General features: G+C 39.3%; 2 protein-coding genes across 2 annotated transcripts in view; one reads left to right on the top strand and one right to left on the bottom strand.

Annotated features, from left to right (window-relative positions):
- The window catches only part of LOC134678111 (UDP-glucose:glycoprotein glucosyltransferase), a 32,433-nt gene extending 17,988 nt beyond the window's left edge, over window positions 1-14,445 (top strand). Inside the window, exons 18-29 of the mRNA XM_063536561.1 lie at window positions 679-888; window positions 1,203-1,427; window positions 1,721-1,894; window positions 2,476-2,653; window positions 3,383-3,565; window positions 3,953-4,056; window positions 4,340-4,506; window positions 4,640-4,761; window positions 12,067-12,207; window positions 12,251-12,367; window positions 12,411-12,527; window positions 14,341-14,445. Coding sequence (XP_063392631.1) covers window positions 679-888; window positions 1,203-1,427; window positions 1,721-1,894; window positions 2,476-2,653; window positions 3,383-3,565; window positions 3,953-4,056; window positions 4,340-4,506; window positions 4,640-4,761; window positions 12,067-12,207; window positions 12,251-12,367; window positions 12,411-12,527; window positions 14,341-14,445 — 1,843 coding nt within the window. The remainder of the gene's footprint in view (window positions 1-678; window positions 889-1,202; window positions 1,428-1,720; window positions 1,895-2,475; window positions 2,654-3,382; window positions 3,566-3,952; window positions 4,057-4,339; window positions 4,507-4,639; window positions 4,762-12,066; window positions 12,208-12,250; window positions 12,368-12,410; window positions 12,528-14,340) is intronic.
- Window positions 14,446-19,533: 5,088 nt separating this feature from the next.
- The window catches only part of LOC134678890 (protein Wnt-5-like), a 32,902-nt gene continuing 30,867 nt past the window's right edge, over window positions 19,534-21,568 (bottom strand). Inside the window, exons 7-8 of the mRNA XM_063537635.1 lie at window positions 21,214-21,467; window positions 19,534-20,957 (exon numbers count right to left, since the gene is read on the bottom strand). Coding sequence (XP_063393705.1) covers window positions 20,780-20,957; window positions 21,214-21,467 — 432 coding nt within the window. The 3' untranslated portion in view covers window positions 19,534-20,779. The remainder of the gene's footprint in view (window positions 20,958-21,213; window positions 21,468-21,568) is intronic.

Raw genomic sequence — 21,568 nt, 5'->3', positions numbered from 1 at the left:
ACGACGATAGATGTCATCTCCATACAATTTTTAACCTAAGAATGCCAAATGTCGCAAAATTGTATTTAATTGACATCTACCATCGTACCATTCCAGTTTGAAAAATACTATACACCTACACGTGTAACGACCAGAGGCAGCTTTATTGTGCACAGCGCGAACGCACATTTAAGATAAATTTTGGTTTTGCGAGGTTTTGGATATTGTAAAGGTCGCCGATGTCGGATACGAGTTACGACCATTGAGGACTAATATACTATATATGTATATTTATTTTTTCCACACCAGCTCGTAAAGGCTCTCTTAATTCCTCAAAAACCTATAAGACACTTATATCCACAAAAGTGACAAAAAAATTGATGCAAATATTGAGTTGTTTCCCTATGTTGGCTGTTAGAATGATTCGAATGGATGAACGATTTTGATTTTTAATGTTTTCGATAGGTGTTTTGCGGTGGTGTGGTGAAAACGTTTGTTTTTCATTCGGTAGCAAAGTTTGTTTAGCCCCCGTAAACCATCGCAACGCTAAAATTACACTTTTTAAACCACTACATTCGTGGTTTAATTATTGAACCTTGCTTGCTCGGGTATGAATATTTTAAACAACGACTTTGTCCCCTAGTAAAACGAATAAGTATTATAGAAGGGAAGGTGTGACAAAGACTTGTATGTGCTCAGTTTCTACCGCTACGTGCTGGAGCCCGAGCTGCAGTTCACGAGCTCGGGCGCGGCGGCTGGCGGCGCGATGGCGCGGTTCGCGCGGCTGCCGCACGCGCCGCTGCTGTCGCTGGAGCTGCGCACGCCCGCCAACTGGCTCGTCGAGTGTGTCAAGTCCGTGTACGACCTGGACAACATACGGCTGGCTGACGTCGACACCGTAGTGCACAGGTATGTTCATATTAACTATAATGTCACCGATTGCTTATGCTCTAAAAATCAGCTTCGCGTCACTGATTATGAGTGCGTCAAGTCTCTTTACTACCTTTGAAGCTAACATCTTATTGACGTCGACATCGTTGTGCGCATGCTTACCTTTTACACTTATGGAACTTTAGTATGTACCAATGTTTTCTAAATCTTAGTTGTTGTACTCGGGATAATTAAGAGCGTTCCAATCGGTTCATTGTTACATACGTTACCTCTCCTATGATGGATCCACACATGTACCCTAGCTGAGCTTAGGTATTATTGTGTCGTGACAGCGAGTTCGAGCTGGAGTACCTGCTGTTGGAGGGGCACGCCTGGGACGCGACGCTGGGCACGCCGCCGCGCGGGCTGCAGCTGGTGCTGGGCTCGCGCGCGCGCACCGACACCGTCGACACCATCGTCATGGCCAACCTCGGCTACTTCCAGCTCAAGGCCAACCCTGGCGCCTGGACGCTGCGCCTGCGACCCGGCCGCTCTGACGACATCTACCAGATTATTGGGTAAACAATACATACATGACACGTCTACCTCTTTGCTATCTAAATGGACCTATTTCATTAATTGCTAATTAGATCAAAATAGGTACTGGTTGCATAAAGTAGAAACACTTTTGGGTGGTTTTCACCTTGTCTGATCATTAGTTACATTTTGTTATAATGTTAAGTTTTTTCTACCTCATAGCAAACTTAAAACCCAAGCAAAATACACATTTAGCTATTAGTTACTACTTACTTAAAGATTGGATTTCTTGCAATGGTGGTAAAACTTGTACGATATACCGCGTTTGATTTAGGCACGAAAACACGGACACACCCGCCGGCAGCGAAGAAATCCAAGTGCTGATGAGCTCGTTCCGCAGCCACGTGATCAAACTACGAGTGAGCAAGAAGCCGGACAAGCAGAACCACGACCTGCTCGTCGACAACGAGGACGTCAACTCGGGCGGCATATGGAACTCCATCGCCAGGTATCTTGCACACGAGTCGAGCGTAGTGTTACCCACAATGGAACCACAAGCAGAACCATGTCCCATTTTTATTGAGGATCGATGCTTGTATTCGTATTCGATCGATTCATCAACTATTTATACGGGACTTTTTACCGTGGGAGATAAGTGTAGTGTAATCATATACAATATACAGGATGTTGAATATACAGGGTGGCTAAAAAATTACTACATTTCCGATGCCAGGGATGTTTTAGAATTATACTGAATAAATTTATTTTTTAGTCACCGTAACGTGTATATTGATGAGACGTGTAAAGCTCGTTTTTTTAGCATTAGAAATAAGGTAAACAATCTTGATGTGTCTTTTAATTGAAAAACACGTTTTAAAAATAAGTCATGGCAAATATGTAACAATTATGAATCTAATACGATCATTTATATTCTTCTGCTTTCATAAGTAATAGTTACTGATTTTTAATTAGCGTTTTTCAATTAAAAGACATGTCAAGATCGCTTACCTTCTTTCTAATGCTAAAAAACGGACTATAGTATTAAAATTACAGTGGCGAGAAGTATTTGGACGTAACATAATATTTTAGTTCATTCGGCGGCGGCGAAGAGCAGGAGTCTCAGGACGAGACGATCAACGTGTTCTCCGTGGCTTCCGGGCATCTCTACGAGCGCTTCCTGCGCATCATGATGCTGTCGGTGCTCAAGCACACACGCTCGCCCGTCAAGTTCTGGTTCCTCAAGAACTACCTCAGCCCCTCGCTAAAGGTACTAAACTTTAAAAAAAATTGTTATAGAATTTTAACATAAGGTACCTTCAATGTAGACGCTGATTGAATAGCCAGTTTGCGTTTGTTTGAAACATAATTAAAACATTGACAATTACTTACTCGTACACTAGAATTTCACACCGTAGTTGCATTGAACTACAGCCTAAGCCTTGTGATAACTATTGCCAACATTTAAATATACATAGATCTCACGCTTCGAACCTCGACACTGTATTTGGAAAAATAACCTTGGATCCGTGTTGAACTAGCTAATTTTGTTTTTTATAGTTTACCTCCCCTATAAGTTAAGTTATGCTTCAACACTATAGTGTGGGGTGTCGTTGGATAGGTTTTCAAAACGAATAGGGGTCTTAAATTCGGTTAAGTTAGGAAAGAAAAAAATATATAGACAAAATCGTGAAAGTAGAACAAACGATATTCAATGAAAACTATAGCGAATTTGATCAATTGAGCCATTTTTGAGTTGTCAAAAGTCATCCCGTCCCTTTTCAGTAAAGACGTTCAAGGCGCTGTTGCGAAGGTACTCCCTTTTACTTGTTGTGTAATGTGTACATTATACTTACTAATAGCCCTCGTTTAAGGCAGCCTTTTGTGACGGGCGGGTTACGCGGGAGCCCTACACTGAGTATAGCTCGACATGCTCTTGGCCGGTTTTATAAACATTGATTAAAAAAAAAAATGTTAATGTGCGCTACATATATTGTAGGACATTCTCCCGTACATGGCCCAAGAGTACGGATTCCAGTACGAGCTGGTGCAGTACCAGTGGCCGCGCTGGCTGCAGCGGCAGCGCGACCGCCAGCGCACCATCTGGGGCTACAAGATCCTCTTCCTCGACGTGCTGTTCCCGCTCCACGTCAAGAAGATCATCTTCGTCGATGCGGACCAGGTACGTAGCTCTATGCTCTGGTTTTTGTACTTTAAAAAAAGATTGTGTCTGACTTTGTCCAAAACATATTATGTATTGTAATGTGTGGTGTTGATTGTTGGATTATGTGTTGTAAATGTAATGTGTACTGTTACACATTCGACATTCATTTATATCTTGAATCTTCCTTTAGTTCTTCATTTATATATATATATATATATATATATATATATATATATATATATATATATATATATAACACAAGGAATCTTACTGGTTTTTCGCTATGATACCTCCACAATGACTGGATCTACTTCGCTGAAATAAAGCTTTATTCCAAAATTGTAAGTTTTTATCAAGTTTTATCTATATTTGGCAAAGTTTAGAAGGTTGTTTGTATTTTCACAGATCGTCCGCGCAGACCTGAAGGAGCTAGTAGATCTGGACTTGGGCGGCGCGCCTTACGGGTACACGCCGTTCTGTGATAGTAGAAAGGAAATGGAAGGATTCAGGTATGCAAATATGTGTAAAACCTATTATTTTTTAAATCTACTTACATCCTTTATCACTCGTGTCGAGTTTGTACATATAGTATTCATACTTTGCCTGTCGAATAATTAATTAGTTCATTGTACTGTTTTTGTCTTCAAAATCTTAAAATGAACCTCGTATCTGTGAAGTCCTTGTCATCGCTTTATCATTTATTGAATTAATTATTTGTATTGCGGGCCTACTATATGATGATAGCAATAAGATGTATTACCAGGTGTATTGTAAAGTGAGATATCCGCGCAGATTCTGGAAGCAAGGGTACTGGCGCAACCACCTGCAGGGTCGCAGCTACCACATCAGCGCGTTGTACGTGGTGGACCTCAAGCGTTTCCGGCGCATCGCCGCCGGCGACCGTCTGCGCGGCCAGTACCAGGCGCTCAGCCAGGACCCCAACAGTCTCTCCAACTTAGGTCAGTCACCAACTCACCAACGGGTTATTCTGTCTGGAGACTAGTTAAGCTCAATAATCATGTTTGATTTGTCTTATTTCTTCCTGTTTTAAGCAGAGGATGAATTGTTTTACGGTATGTTTATTTTGTACAGATCAAGATTTGCCGAACAACATGATTCATCAAGTTGCGATAAAGTCCCTACCACAGGAGTGGCTCTGGTGCGAGACGTGGTGCGATGAAAATTCAAAACCACAAGCGAAAACAATCGATTTGGTAATTTATTTATCAATCATATTATTCATTACTTAAGGTGGTTCTCCTTGCTCGATTTTCATACAACTTTCTTGGCACCCTAGCTCCTATTATATAGGGTTTCTTCACTTGTATATGTAATGTTTGGGTAGTATATATATTTCTGTCTTCGCAGAACGTAAAAAAATACTAGATTTTGATTAAAATTATTAAGAAAAAAGCCTTTGAATATTGGTAAAATTTTGCCTCATTGCTTGTTTGTGTGAGTGATGCTTATAGTATCGGTGTAATTCTAACATGGCGACTTCATTTGACAAGTAATCATTTTTAATTTGTCAAAGGTGTAACAGATGGCACTTTAAAACCGCAACACAGATTACCTGTGTATTTTGTTTTATTTTCACTCAATAGAGGGAGGTATATTTAATGCACAAAGCATGTTACGAGTATACCTACTCATTTAAGAATCTCCTTTCTGATATAATTTCATTCCCAGATTTAATATAACTTAATAATTATTATGATTATTACACAATAAAATACATTAATATATTTATAGAAAGGTCAGTCCAAACAATCATTCGCGTTACGGTCGTCCACCGAAAACCCTTGTGAATTCTGCTTTCGTTTCGGTAAATGTTCTCTGGAAAAGCCTATATTTATTGTAACAATGATTTTTAAACTAAAATACCTAGCTATATTTTTCTCAAAAATATATATAGTAGTGGACCCTATAATGGACGTGGAACCAGTTATGGGACAAAAAACCACAAATCCTCTAAAATAAGTATCTAAAAATAGTTTATAAACACTGTCTGTATATTATCATAAATATGAGTCTTAGAGCTGTTTCAATTTAAAGTTTCATTAAATTTGGTTATTTTTTAAGAAATTGGCGTCAACCCAAAAGTTGTCGTGTCACTGAAAAAAAATACCACTACGAATTCTTAACAACTTCGCTAAGAGAGGTGAGTTAATTTATTAAATTTTAATTAATTAATACTCGATGAAAACTAGAATGTGTTTTGTTAATTGCATTTACCATGAGATAATGTATACAACACACTATGTTGTGACTCCACAGATGTAAAAAAAATAGTGGTATTTGGCCCAATCCCATTATAGGAGCTGTAAAACTGCATGCCTCCTATAATGGGACAATTGACATTATAATGCTTGCCATGGCATAATTTCATGTTTAAACAATACAGAAGTAAAATGTAGTTACGAAATACGTCAACCAGGAGGTATTCTCGGACTTCGCATAAATTAATATCGTTTTTCCAAACTTTTATTTAACTTGCCCTGTTAGTTTGTGTGGGTCAAATTTTGGTAACTGAATTTGAGCCACTTTTCGATTTCCGATACAATTGAATTTTTTTGTAAGTACGTAATTAAGTATGCAAATCTGATGATAATGCAATATTATATATGATAACATCGACCTGATCTTATGATGGAGACAGGAGGTGGCCATGGGAATTTTATCGAAATAAACCCTAACTAATTGTGTTAGGTATATTAGAATTGTCTCGATGGATCTAATACAATAATAATTGGCTGTGGAAAGAAAAATACATTCATCGATAAAAGCTTATACCAAAAATTGATTTTTTTGCCATAACTTATACCCCATTTCAATATTTTATACTGATAGAGCAATGTCCATTATAGGGGGCCCATTACTGGATCCACGTCCATTACTGGGGGCCCATTACTGGAGCTTTGGTGTCCATGACTGGAGAAGAAAAAAACATAGTTTTAATTTGTTAAGTATGTGGAAACTCATTGCAATATCTTTGATACAACACGCCTAAAACATGAAAGACGGATAGGACTTTCATCTTTTAACACGCTAAGCGGTAGACCAGTTACATGTATAAGGGAAATATCATAAATACTCCAAATTTCTTCTTAAATGTCCCATGACTGGTGCTGTTACTATAGGTATGTGGAGAAAAATGTCATCTTCTTGTAAATAAACAAGATTCTATAATATCTTCTGCTTGTGCATAACAATAACATTAGTAGATGATACTTTTAGGGTTCCGTACCCAAAGGGTAAAACGGGACCCTATTACTAAGACTTCGCTGTCCGTCCGTCTGTCTGTCACCAGGCTGTATCTCACGAACCGTGATAGCTAGACAGTTGAAATTTTCACAGATGATGTATTTCTGTTGCCGCTATAACAACAAATACTAAAAACAGAATAAAATAAAGATTTAATTGGGGCTCCCATACAACAAACGTGATTTTTGACCAAAGTTAAGCAACGTCGGGAGTGGTCAGTACTTGGATGGGTGACCGTTTTTTTTTTGCTTTTTTTTTTGTTTTTTTTTGCATTATAGTACGGAACCCTTCGTGCGCGAGTCCGACTCGCACTTGCCTGGTTTTTTTTCAAAAATGCTGCCTTTCACCCGAGTTAAAACACTCTACTTTTCATTTCGCATACGAGGAAAGTAAAATGCATGTGTTTTTTTAAATACATTTTTATAGTAGGTATTTTTGAGAGTAGGTATTTTTGAGAGTAGGTATTTTCAATTAACAATTTGGCCAAAAGTAATTTATGGAATGGGGAGTCAAATATCAGAATGGAAATTGTATAACAAATCCATTTATACCCAAATTTCAATTGCTTATTGTAAAAAGAATAATAAAATCGTACTTGTAATTGGAACCTAAACTGCTCTAGTGCAGAAACGTATCATTTCCTGCACACCTTTTACAACAACAATGACCCTCTTTCATATATTCGGTCAAATTGTGCTTTTTGAAAAACTAATTATAGCCAGCCTTTTATGAATGTAGTATGATACCTTAGGGTATGGTGCTTTACGCACACTAGCGTCCCTTCCCCTCCCCCTGACGCAACCCACCCTTTTTGCATGAAATATGTCCCGGTTCACAGTTTTTTACATTTTTTGAGGAAAGTATACATTTTAGGAAAAAAAGTGTCAATGAAAGAAATAATCCTTAATAAATTCTTAATAAAAAAGGTCATATTCATTTTTTTTATATCATGCACCTAATTCATGTATTAGCTTGTCAAAATTCGAAATAACATAGTTTTTACTTAGGGTTCGAAACTCATTTATTATACACGGTGTAACATGAGGAAACTGAATAATTTTAGCAGCGTATTCCTGATCACATTTAGAGACAAAAATGTCCTATAAACTTTTTTGAAATTCGCCTAGTTTCAGAGTTAATACCAATAAAAAAAAAACAAGTTTCTATTGTTACATAGTTCAAAACGCCTTTTTGATGGCGATGTTGCTACTATGGGATTTAGTCTAAATATCCTTATTGATATGTCAAAAAGTGACAAGTAACACTTTACAAAAACTAAGTTTTACGAAAAAAAAAACCATTTTAAGTGACAATTTTTTGTATACAAATTCATTCATAAAATTAAAAAAAAAACCAAAAAAAATTTTTTTTTTGGCGAAATTGACCTAAACACATATTACATCTTTTCCTTTTTTTGACCTCATGTATACATTTTAGGATAAAAGTGTCAATGAAAGAAATAGTTCCTTATTAAATTCTTAGTAAAAAAGGTTATATATTCATTTTATAACACTTATTATACAAGGTGTCCTCAAGAAATGCGAAAGATTTTATTTCTGAGGTCAAATTAAAAGAAGGAAAAAATGTTTGTATGAGTTTAGGTCAATTTCGCCGAAAACAATTTTTTTTATTGTTTTTAGGGTTCCGTACTTCAAAAGGAAAAAACGGAACCCTTATAGGATCACTCGTGCGTCTGTCTGTCTGTCCGTCTGTCACAGCCGATTTTCTCCGGAACTACTGGACCAATCAAGTTGTAATCTGGTACACATATGTAAGTTTGTAAACAAATGAATTTTAAACATGGGGGCCACTTTTGGGGGGTAAATGAAAAAATTAAAAAATAAAAATTTTCAAACTATATCATGTTACATATCAAATGAAAGAGCTTATTGTAAGGATCTCAAATATATATTTTTTATAATTTTCGAATAAACACTTTAGAAGTTATTCAAGAAAATAGGCAAAAAATGACTATTCCCCCCTCCCCCTTTATCTCCGAAACTACTAGGTTTAAAATTTTGAAAAAATACATAAAATAGGTCTATGATGACAGGAAAACCTATTAGAAATGTACAGTCAAGCGTGAGTCGGACTTAATTACAGTTTTTGATCCGACTCCTACGGATTTTTTAAAGATTTCACTCACGTTTCGCATAAATAATGTTTAGTTTTAAGTTTATAAAATACATATGTATGTTAGTCTGTAAGGTATTTGTAATATGGGCCTTGTTCCCTGAATTAAATATCTAAATAAATAAATAAATAAAATAAAAAATACATTGTTAAAAATTGTGTAATATACGGAATCCTTGGAACGCGAGTCCGACTCGCACTTGGCCGCAATTTTTTAATTTTTTGAGTATATATGTATGTACATAAAAAGTAAATGTTATTGGTAAACTTGTCAGTTAACATGGATTTTTACTTTTTTTTCGGTAAACATAGTTTTTGCAACGTGTTACTTAATTGTCACTTTTTGACATATCAATAAGGATATTTAGACTAAATCCCATAGTAACAACATCGCCATCAAAAAGGCGTTTTGAACTATGTAACAATCATCATCATTTCAGCCTATATACGTCCCACTGCTGAGCACAGGCCTCCTCTCATGCGCGAGAGGGCTTGGGCTATAGTCCCCACGCTAGCCCAATGCGGATTGGATGTAACAATAGAAACTTGTTTTTTTTTATTGGTATTAACTCTGAAACTAGGCGAATTTCAAAAAAGTTTATAGGACATTTTTGTCTCTAAATGTGATCAGGAATACGCTGTTAAAATTATTCGGTTTCCTCATGTTACACCGTGTATAATAAATGAGTTTCGAACCCTAAGTAAAAACTATGTTATTTCGAATTTTGACAAGCTAATACATGAATTAGGTGCATGATATAAAAAAAATGAATATGACCTTTTTTATTAAGAATTTATTAAGGATTATTTCTTTCATTGACACTTTTTTCCTAAAATATATTCTTTCCTCAAAAAATGTAAAAAACTGTGTACCGGGACATATTTCATGCAAAAAGGGGGGGTTGCGTCAGGGGGAGGGGAAGGGACGCTAGTGTGCGTAAAGCACCATACCCTATGGTATCATACTACATTCATAAAAGGCTGGCTATAATTAGTTTGTCTTCCCCATACATTAGAACACAATTTAACCGAATCAATAGCATGAGAAATGAAACGGATATTTCTTGTTTTCTTTGCATTAGCATTTTTCTCTCGATAATTTAATCAATTTGCAACATAAGTAGAAGAATCCTCATATATCCATAAATATCAAAATATAAAAGGACATACATTTTCAGAAGAATTCCCCGTGCGACGTTGCCAAGTGGTTTAAAGTACAACATGCTCGCAACGTTTGGATGTCAATAACTCGACAATGAAAAATTATATTTCAAATCAATTCAAACTTGATATTTTTGACAGTAATGGGTTACTTAAATAAGAAGGCATTTTTCGCCCGGGTCTACTATGGTCAAATGGTCTAGTGGCTTTTAGCTACTGAGTATAAGTCTAACAAGTTGAACAGCATGACAGGGTTCAAACCACGAACTCGAAGACTCATTTCTTTTTGTATTTATTTATTTATTTTGTTTCATCTTTTTGGAAATTTTATATGCCTTATTTTAAAAGTTATTTTAAGTAAATGTGTTGTATTTGATTATTTCATGTAGGTATATCATTTCAATAAAATTTTGGAAACTTATTTTATACCTGGTCAAGCAAATCTTGTCAGTAAAAAAACCGGGCAAGTGCGAGTCGGACTCGCGCACGAAGGGTTCCGTACCATAATGCAAAAAAAACAAAAAAAAAAGCAAAAAAAAAACGGTCACCCATCCAAGTACTGACCACTCCCGACGTTGCTTAACTTTGGTCAAAAATCACGTTTGTTGTATGGGAGCCCCATTTAAATCTTTATTTTATTCTGTTTTTAGTATTTGTTGTTATAGCGGCAACAGAAATACATCATCTGTGAAAATTTCAACTGTCTAGCTATCACGGTTCGTGAGATACAGCCTGGTGACAGACGGACGGACGGACGGACGGACGGACAGCGAAGTCTTAGTAATAGGGTCCCGTTTTACCCTTTGGGTACGGAACCCTAAAAAGGCGCGAAATTCAAATGTTCTATGAACGATATCCCCTCGCGCCTACATTTTTCAAATTTGCCGCCTTTTTCTACTGACAAGATCTGCTTGACCAGCTATACTTCGTCGATAGTTGACTTCTTATATACCTATTCTGCGATCCTAATTAGCCTCATGCATGACTTTTTTTTAATTATTTTAATCATTATTTATATCCTTTGAAATCGGAAAATAAAAATACTTTTATAAATCTTCCCATAATATTATTAAAAAATAATTAAAATACTGAAAATATTTTACTCACGTAAGTTTAGTTTCGAAGAATAACATACGCTTAAAATAATTCAAAAGAGAATGCTAAAATTATAAAATAAAAAAAAACTGGCATTGTCGGGGTTTGAACCATGTATCTTAGCTACAATCTGATTTTTTTCAAAATAGAGGCTACGGGTGCCACGAGCACATGACATTTGATGGTCGAAAACATTAGTTGCTTCTGAATGCGTTGTAATTCTTAATCGTTGCTCAAACAAGAATTTATTATTTAATTTCCAATCTTTTTTCAACAATAAACATTTCATCCGCTGCGCCCTCTAGGTTACTTTACTGTAACATTACGAATGTGCTGACATTTGACACTGACTTTAAGGTGACTTTAAGTACGTAAGTGTGCGTGAATGCAAGAAATTGCAATATTTTGCAGTTGGATTCCGGTAATAACGAAATGAGACAATGTTGAGTTGAACATGTCTCGATTTAGATGTAGTATTTTTTATAGTTTTCGCACATATCAACACATCTTATGAAACTTTGTATTTTGGGAGAAATAGTGAAAATCCACAATTCGTGCACAGTGACGCCATCTTTTGGCTGATAATCGGCATCCCATCCCTAGACATCCACCTTAATATTAGTCATTTAAATGGTAAATGACGCACATAAAATTGCGTTAATGGAATATTTCGGTATAAGGGTTTATTAATTATTAAGCAATATACATCACCACGAATATATAATGATGACTTCAAGTTAAAGGGAAAACCGAGGGGAAAAAATCGGATTTATTTCGGTTCGAATGAGATTTTTTATTCATTTGTCTACATTTGTGTATACTTTGTGTATAAAATGAACATATGATAATTTGAGTGTGTTGCGCAGTGTAACAACCCGATGACGAAGGAGGCGAAGCTGTCGGCGGCGATGCGCATCGTGCCCGAGTGGAGCGAGTACGACGCGGAGGTGAAGGCGCTGCAGGCGCGAGTGCGCCGCGGCCTCTACCAGGCCGCCGACCACGAGCAGGTATCTACTCTACATACAGTGTAACAACCCGGTGACGAAGGAGGCGAAGCTGTCGGCGGCGATGCGCATCGTGCCCGAGTGGAGCGACTACGACGCGGAGGTGAAGGCGCTGCAGGCGCGAGTGCGCCGCGGCCTCTACCAGGCCGCCGACCACGAGCAGGTATCTACTCTACATACAGTGTAACAACCCGGTGACGAAGGAGGCGAAGCTGTCGGCGGCGATGCGCATCGTGCCCGAGTGGAGCGAGTACGACGCGGAGGTGAAGGCGCTGCAGGCGCGAGTGCGCCGCGGCCTCTACCAGGCCGCCGACCACGAGCAGGTACCTACTCTACATATAGTGTAACAACCCGATGACGATACATAGGTACAGCGCGGCTTTGGACTGATTTGAAGGACCCAAGGTGGCATCCAGGTGCTCCTGTCCAAAGGTGACAGCAGTACTCAATATATGGGATCAGTCTACCCCAGAGTAAAGTATGGCGGTGGCCTCCCTTTATTGAGCACACCGAGTTTTTTTTGATACGAGCGCAGCCTACCCAGCAAGGTGGCTACGAAATTATTGGACGTCACTGATGGAGATGTCAACACCGATCGAGGCTCCCAATTAGGGTTTGCACGACGGATCTGAAATGTATGGGAAGATCCGTGGATCCGGATCCAGATCCGGATAATTTCATACATTTCGGATCCGGATTGCAAACCTTACTCCCAATACTCCCTGACATGGGAAGGGTTGTGCCTTGAAAAATGAGGTTTTCTTAGCGGTATTAGCGGTAAACGCGCAAATTTGAGTCATGGTAGGATTGAATCGGATTAAATTGTCCTGATCCCACACCGAAACTCTGGATAGAATGCCTCGATACCTGGCACAGTTATTTCTACTATTATTTTATGGGGTCACTTCCCCATCGCTATTTCAGTTCAGTCCAGTTCAGTTATCAGTGCAAATACCACGAACAATTATTAGAAGGCAGAAAAGCAAAGCAAAGCTTCACTCCAGAATTTCTTAACAAAAGTTATAAGTCTCGAAAACTACGAACAATCGGCTAACATCAGGTACATGGGGTATATTCTGATAACCCACGACGAGGATTCTAAAAACAAATTATGGGCGTCAAGGTTTGGACCAGCCTGTAGGTATACAGGGTGGCTAAAAAATAACTGCATTTTCGTTGCCAGGCAGGTTTTTGGATTATACTGAGCAACTTTTACTATTAGTCCAAACTCTAAGTCGCGAAAAAAAATTTGGCTGTTTTCTCCATTTTGGCTGGTCCATTTTCTATGGGAGGGTAAACTTTTTTTTCGCGATTTCGGGGTTAGTCCCGTAGTAAAAGTTGCTCAGTCCCAAAACCCAAAACCTCCCTGGCAACGGGAATTTAGTTATGTTTTAGCCATCCTTGTATAGTACTGTCGTCCGCATATCGATGAATGTCGTCGATAGACAACATGTCACAGATAGCTATTGAAGCAGCCGGCCTAGCCAAGGTTACAATCGCTATCGCTTCGACAACGAAAAGCATTATGTCTCTCTATCACTCTTCCTTATTAGTGCCAGTGACAGTTGCGTTTCGATCGCTACAGAGCGTAAGCGATTGGCATCTTGGCTACGCGGCCAGGTTCCGTCTACTACGGCTCATATGCGCCTGCCGGACAAAGGGCTAGCGATCCATTTGCATAGGTAGTCTCTTGGAGAGTCCATAAGATGGTAACTTCGACAGGAGACCTCTAACGGAAAAGACGCGCTAACACGGGACACAACTCTGAAGCACTCGGCCCGCTCGCCTTATAAAACGAAAGCATAGCAACTCCCGCCTTGATGGAAGTTTCTTGCATAGATTATTCGCACTGCGGGATGGTGGGCGGTAGGGCGCTACCGTCGTCTGTCAAGGTCGAGTTCGAGGCAAAAAGAGTAAGAGTAAAAGATCGGCTTTCTCTTTTGCGCTGTGGGCCAGAATACCATCCGCATTTCACACTTCACAGTGGTGGTAAATATGACTGACAAAAGTTTCCCTGCTGCCTTTTAGCAAGGCGGAGAGGTACAGGTCTTTTGCTCATTTTGGCGCCCCCCCTTGGACGGCGCCCGGGGCACGTGCCCCCTCCAACCCCCCCCTAGTTACGCCTCTGTGCCCGAGTGGAGCGAGTACGACGCGGAGGTGAAGGCGCTGCAGGCGCGAGTGTGCCGCGGCCTCTACCAGGCCGCCGACCACGAGCAGGTACCTACTCTACATATAGTGTAACAACCCGATGACGAAGGAGGCGAAGCTGTCGGCGGCGATGCGCATCGTGCCCGAGTGGAGCGAGTACGACGCGGAGGTGAAGGCGCTGCAGGCGCGAGTGCGCCGCGGCCTCTACCAGGCCGCCGACCACGAGCAGGTACCTACTCTACATATAGTGTAACAACCCGATGACGAAGGAGGCGAAGCTGTCGGCGGCGATGCGCATCGTGCCCGAGTGGAGCGAGTACGACGCGGAGGTGAAGGCGCTGCAGGCGCGAGTGCGCCGCGGCCTCTACCAGGCCGCCGACCACGAGAAGGTACCTACTCTACATACAGTGTAACAACCCGGTGACGAAGGAGGCGAAGCTGTCGGCGGCGATGCGCATCGTGCCCGAGTGGAGCGACTACGACGCGGAGGTGAAGGCGCTGCAGGCGCGAGTGCGCCGCGGCCTCTACCAGGCCGCCGACCACGAGCAGGTATCTACTCTACATATAGTGTAACAACCCGATGACGAAGGAGGCGAAGCTGTCGGCGGCGATGCGCATCGTGCCCGAGTGGAGCGACTACGACGCGGAGGTGAAGGCGCTGCAGGCGCGAGTGCGCCGCGGCCTCTACCAGGCCTACCTACTTACCTACCTACCTACTCTACATACAATGCGATAGCCGGGTGCCGACTCGACTTCGTTTGTTCCTTTATTTGTTACTATATCAATCGAATATGGAAGCGTGATTGGACGGGCATATGATATTTCGACTTTATATTTTCATGGTAAGCGGCCAGACAAATTAAACCAGAGCGGCTACCGCGAAAACCGAAATTCGCAAATTGCGGGGATTTTTCTCTGTCACTCTAATTACGCCTTCATTGGAGTAAAAGAGAAAGATCCCCGCAATTTGCGAATTTTGGTTTTCGCGGTAGCCGCTCAGCAGTTAATTGTAGTGTTATTTATTATTATAAATGTTCAGAAACGAAAATTCGGCTGGAAACGATTATCCAAATCGTTTATTATTTTAAGCGGGACAACTATTCAAGTCGGTGCAGTTAGCTTAGATGGACTCTGTATTTTATAAGCCGCTACTTAGTTCAAAAGTCCTTCTTCTGGGAATGCACTACTTACATGTACCTAACTAAAAGTGAACTAATTTTTTTAAGTAAATTCGACGTGTCTAGAGCACATCACTCGATAGGTCTTATTATATTAAGGTATAAGAGCGTTTTTCAGTGTACACTTGTTGAAATAATGACTCCTAAAGTCAAAAATATTGTGTAGAGTCACGTACAGTCGCCGTCAGATATATCGCAGCGGCCAAGGTGTTCACAATATCTGAACACGCACTCTAACGCCTTGACAATAGAGGCGTGTGCAGATATTTGTGAGCGCCTTGGCCGCTCCGATATATCTGATGGCGACTATACCGTCTAACTTATGCACAGGCGTGCAAAAAAAATAAAAAATATAAACTTAATAAATACTTTTGTGGAAAATTATTTTGAATATGCTTGATTAAAGATTGAGTCATTTAAGTAATTTTCCCAAAAATATTATCTCATTAAACGACGACCGCGAAGGTACACCCTTTTTCTTGTACGGCCTTTTGTATTATATTAAGGTACGGAAGTCTCGGAACCCTCTATTTTACGTGGTCCGACACCCGACACACACTTAGGCCCATTAGCACCATTTCGCTAACCCCGGATTAAGCGGTTAAACCGTTAACCTAGTGTCAAATTGTACTAATAACCATGGTAACGCCAGGATTAACTGGATAACCCCGGGTTAGTCGAATGGTGCAAGTGGGCCTTAGTCAGTTTTTAAATAGGGCACTGAGGGCATTTACCACATCCACGATCCACATACATGTGAACTGCGTATGAAAGGACTTGTGTTTGTTTCAGGAAATCGAGACCAACATTCACGACCCAATCACAATATCAAGTGCTGATGATACAGGTAATTACTTTTATTATTACACTTCTCTATTTTTGAAAAGGTTTCGTACCCATTGAGAAGATATTATAAATTATAATTTCTAAGAAGATATTCAACACATTGATATTATTATTTCACATTTGCTTAATCATGATCACTAAAAGTGCTCTAATACACCTAAACTGTATATCAATCCAAAGTATTGTTCCTATATTTCATACGACCCTAAAGTTGTTATTGCATTGAAGGTTTGTTTCGCTTTCCCAGGTATTCTCCACGACGTACACACAGAGTTATGATGAGGTGGAAGTATGTATATGTATGATATTGCAATTTTTTAGCTGGTGTCGGTTTTTGTTATACGTAATAAGCAATAATATGTAAACATGTGTTGTTATAACATTTCCGTATCATTTATTCTTTGTGTAAAATTTCTTGGAAGCTCGAGACATACATACATAGGGTAGAAGGTTCAATAAGAGAAAAACAAAAATAATATTTTTAGAAATGTTGTAGGAAACATGTTCGTTCAGAATTTTGCCTTACAAATCTTATGTGATTGCCAATAAATGTACGCCCGATGTTTCCAGTTAACAATGCGACTAGTAAAAGGTGTTGTGTTGTAACATTTAATATATAATTCGTTTTACATTAACCGTCATCAGTTCGTAGCTCGTAAGGATAGTATGATTTCAAGTGATTTTAATTTATGGTCTTTAAAATATGTAATAGGGTGCGAACGTTTTGATTTCTTTGTTTTGTTATGAATTTACGAGGTACACGCCTGCAGTGTTTTTATCGCACGTTTGTTGTACAATGTATTATTTGATTTTCTTTATATGTTACATAATTCTTGTTAGTCTAATCAATTGCATATTTTCTTTTTCAATCCTAATAAATTCAGTAATTTGGCAAGAAACGAATGCTAGTATTTACCTGCAGCCTTGTACCGCAAAGACGCTGCGATCAAATTTGTAGCCCTTAAATAATTCGAAAGGTTAGTTATAATATAAGGTTGTTCATTTTCTCATTACTGTAAAACTTTGTTTAAACCGCAAGTAGATATTTTTTTTACATTTTAACTGTACATGAAGACACTTCACCGACAGAAAATTGCAAAGATTTATTTTATGTTGACATGTTGAATAGCGTGTAGTCAGCGGTCGGCAACCTTTTATCAGCCAAGGGCCACATGGTAATTAACGATGTTGACGCGGGCCGCACTTTGTTAATATTTATGACTTTATCAGACATTGTCGTTTTTTAATATTACATATAAAATTGCCAGGGAGGCTCGCGGGCCGCAAGTGAGAGGTTGCCAACCCCTGGCGTAGGTATTTGTGTTTATACGCTGTGACCAACCCTTGCTATGATTGTTTTAGTAAACCGCTAGGTGATGAACTTCACTCATTAGTGAGATAAAATGTATGTTTCATGCCATGAAGTGATAAATAGTTACATTTCATAATATGTGTTACCTTCCGTTCACTGTATTATCATCCCAGTATATGGCTAGCTGGTGTCTCTGTGGACCGAGTGGCGGCAACATATAGGTACCTACTAGCACTAGCCATGTAGATTAAACAGATATTTACGAGTAAGAGTACAGTATAAAACAATTAGAGTTAATCAGGTGCCGGCAGGAAAATCCGGGTGAATGATCACACACACAGCTATGTAGAGTGGGTATGTCCCTACTGATTGCTTATATATTCGAAATAATTAAATATTATCTTTGGATTTTACGATTAAGATAGTTGGGTATCCCATACCCACATTTATCCTATTCTATAGTCTTTCAGATACCTATTGTATAAAATTATGAATACATATTATGATATTTAAATCAACCTCTGCTAAATGCGGTTGCTGTGACATTTGCTATCGGTACGAAAAATACCGACCACTTATTTCAAAATCCCGCTGTCCGTGACATGGTAGCGATACCTATAACGGTTACAAAGACTACATTTTTGTTTTAGCCATATATATTAAATGACATATAATTGATATAATGGGTATACTGTCTCCAAAAAATCATATCATGAAATGAGCAGGGGCCGAAATGATAACTCACTGTACCAGGGCGAATAATGAAGCGTTTTAATGCGCGTTTAGTGTCAGTTCATTATTCTCAGCTCGAATTACCACAAAGTAAACTTGGTAAAACGCCGAACATTCACCTTCCATCATCAACATTTATAGTATCATTATAGTAGCCACGCAACTGCTGCCACCTTATTAAGTCTGCAATAGTCGAATAGGTCCCACTTTGACAAATATATGGCTACACCACTCCCTTTCTCTAAATTATATGAATTATCTAACTAGTTTCACGATGTTTCGATGACCTGACTAAGTATTATAACTTCAGTTAGACAAAGGAATACTACGCCTGTATAAAGTTATGAAATTGTAGACGTAATTTGGTAGCTCCAATCCACTTACCGGATGCCTTACAGTTACAGCGGTATTTAGTTACGCTTTCAGAACTTCCTTCTAACCATTTTGCATTTTTAAGACGCATGTTCCTTTGTCTATGATTAAGTATAACTCTTTACTCTCTGACTATAGGGATACTACCTAAAGGATCTCAAACCAATGTTCCTAAATTGAATAAATTGTAGCAATTTGTTACACTTGTAGTATCCGGTCAGCGTAAATATGTGATTCAAACTTCCCCGCTTTGGCAATGTCATAAACATGAATAAATACAGTCAACAGTCAATTGAATTTTATTTAAGTACCCAATGAAAAATACTACATTAAATACCCTTCCGCAAATGTCAGTTAAGTATTTCTAGTTTTGTCTATCACTTAACCGTCCCAGTCCCACTCCATTGTGACGTGTCTCGTGTCCAGCAGTACGTAGGTACCTACATTATTTACAAGTATCTACTCCGCCTTAGGAATTTTATTGGACGCATTCGGAGTTGATTGGAAAATGATGCTAGAGAACTTGTCAATTTACTCGTAACCTTTCGAATGGGAAGTGTTTTTACAAGTAATAGTGGTAAGCTAAATCAACGAACCAACAGCCTACTAAGTGGTTAAGTGGGTAATTTACAATATTCGAGATTTCGCAGGTTTACTACAGAACGTTAATGTGCCTAAACTATTGCATAGAATTCAGCTTAATGGATACTGGAGACTTGAAGAGATTAATAAAACTAAATATTCTAAGTACGAACTTTATTTACAACATATCAGATTGGAAGTGAGACATTTTTTTATTTCGGTGTAAAATTTGAAAATGATGGATGATTTAAGTTCAAAGTTTACAATCTATCACAAAAACAAATGCTACTAGTTAAAAGTATTATTTTTGTTGACTTGTAGAAAAAGTATTGTATACAAGAGTGGTATAATGTAATCTAGCTTTTTAATCTCGTACCTACCTAAGGCCACTCAGCATGTTGCGTGGCCTTAACAAGATACTCGACTGAAAGCTCTCCATTTTATCACGATTGTATAAAATACCTTATTATATTATTATTTGGTTATGAACATGAACGACGTTACGAGAACTAGCTTATAATTAGTTATGTAATTAGCATAAAAGCCATATTTATAGCATACGTTAATACTAGTACAACACTTTAACAATTCTTTATTGTCGATATATATCTATTGTCTAAGCCTAAAACTACGGAATACTTGAAAGTTAATTTACTTACATCAAAACTATCTTTTAATCCTAAGTACCTACAGCAAATAATTTGCATCTATTTAACGTGTTGCTACGTCTTTTACACTAATACTCGTATTACAGTCTACACCTACAGGGCTACCATATCTTATATTATAGAGGTACCTACAGTAAAGTATAAAATAGGTACTTCCTACTCATCATACGATTTGTTTAGGTATTAAGAAAATTACTTTAAAAGGTACTTACTTAATACGATTTAGGTATTAACAAATATTCTGAAACATGACTAGCTAACATTTAAAATAAGAATATCGAATTATCTGTAACTGGGAATTCTTTGGTTTTCAATGCAAAATATTTCACATAATCATATACAAATGAATAATATATATTAGTATGATTATTCACCTGAAGCAACGTTTGACATAAGTAGGTTAATTAAGTAACTTGAAAATTAACTCGTAGGTATCCTTCTTTAGGTAAAGGTTAGGTTAGGTTATGCCACGGGTACCGCACCCGAAGCCGAAGCCGTACCATACCGTACCGTAGCCGAAGACACAGCACAACATACGCTGCAGCTTAGTACAGTTTGCAGTGGCGGGTTTGGCCTAAGGCCCCGAGTCTATATGAGAGGTGATGCGAAAGGGGCGGCTATAAGGCCTGGGGCCTAGGGCGGCAAAGTCTGCAAATCCGTCACTGCCAGACAAGGACAAATAAATAAGACAAGACAATGCTTATGCTACGTCTGCTAAAGGGAATGATATTACGTCTTTAATTGCAATAGTGATCCTCCGAGGTGATACGGCAGAGCTGGCAGTCTACGCGGCAGCACCAGTGGTAGCGGCAGTGGCAGCGCTCGAGCCGGGTGGACCGCACGGCCCGCCGCCCGCGCCCGCAGCACAACCGCCCGCAGCCGCCTGCGGCGTTGCCTGCACTTGCGTTGCACCGCCTGTCATGGATTTACAAACTGATTCAGAACACTCTAAGAACGAATTCAATTACTTTATTAGAAAATATTTAAATCATAGATTCGTAATTCCGTGATTCAGGGCATTCGAGTAGCTATATTACTTATTTGCTTAGCTTAGACAACAGATCGTACAGTTGGTTAAAAGTAGATTAGGTAAGGGCAAAGCCGGAACGGAAACAGAAGACGTTGCATCAGAATAATAGAAAATCGGATATACTAGAAAACCTTAACGTACCTTCCGTGTGTGCCAAGTGAGCCGGCCGCAGGATCGGGCTCGCAGTAGTCCGGGCTGGGTGTGACGTAGCGGAGCCGCGGCTTGGCGCGCCGCGCGCGGCGGCGCGGGCGCAGCGGGCCGGCGCGCGCCGCCTCGCCCGCGAGCGCGGCCGCTACGCGCGCCAATGGAGGCAGCGCGCGCCAGCACGTGCGCACCGAGCACGACCCTGACACGCCGTGGCACGTGCACTTGGTGCGCATCGCTAATGATACTGCCTGCGTGTACAAGCCATTTGTTACAAAAAATAGTCGACAGTTGGTACCCAGAAGTTATTCTGTACCTACCAGAAGTTTATTGAAAGTAAGTATTAGTTAGA

Source organism: Cydia fagiglandana, chromosome Z, assembly GCF_963556715.1.
Source record: "Cydia fagiglandana chromosome Z, ilCydFagi1.1, whole genome shotgun sequence".
Taxonomy (NCBI): Eukaryota; Metazoa; Arthropoda; class Insecta; order Lepidoptera; family Tortricidae; genus Cydia; species Cydia fagiglandana.
The sequence above is the reverse complement of the archived record's forward strand: the minus strand, read 5'-3'. Positions and strand labels throughout refer to the sequence as shown.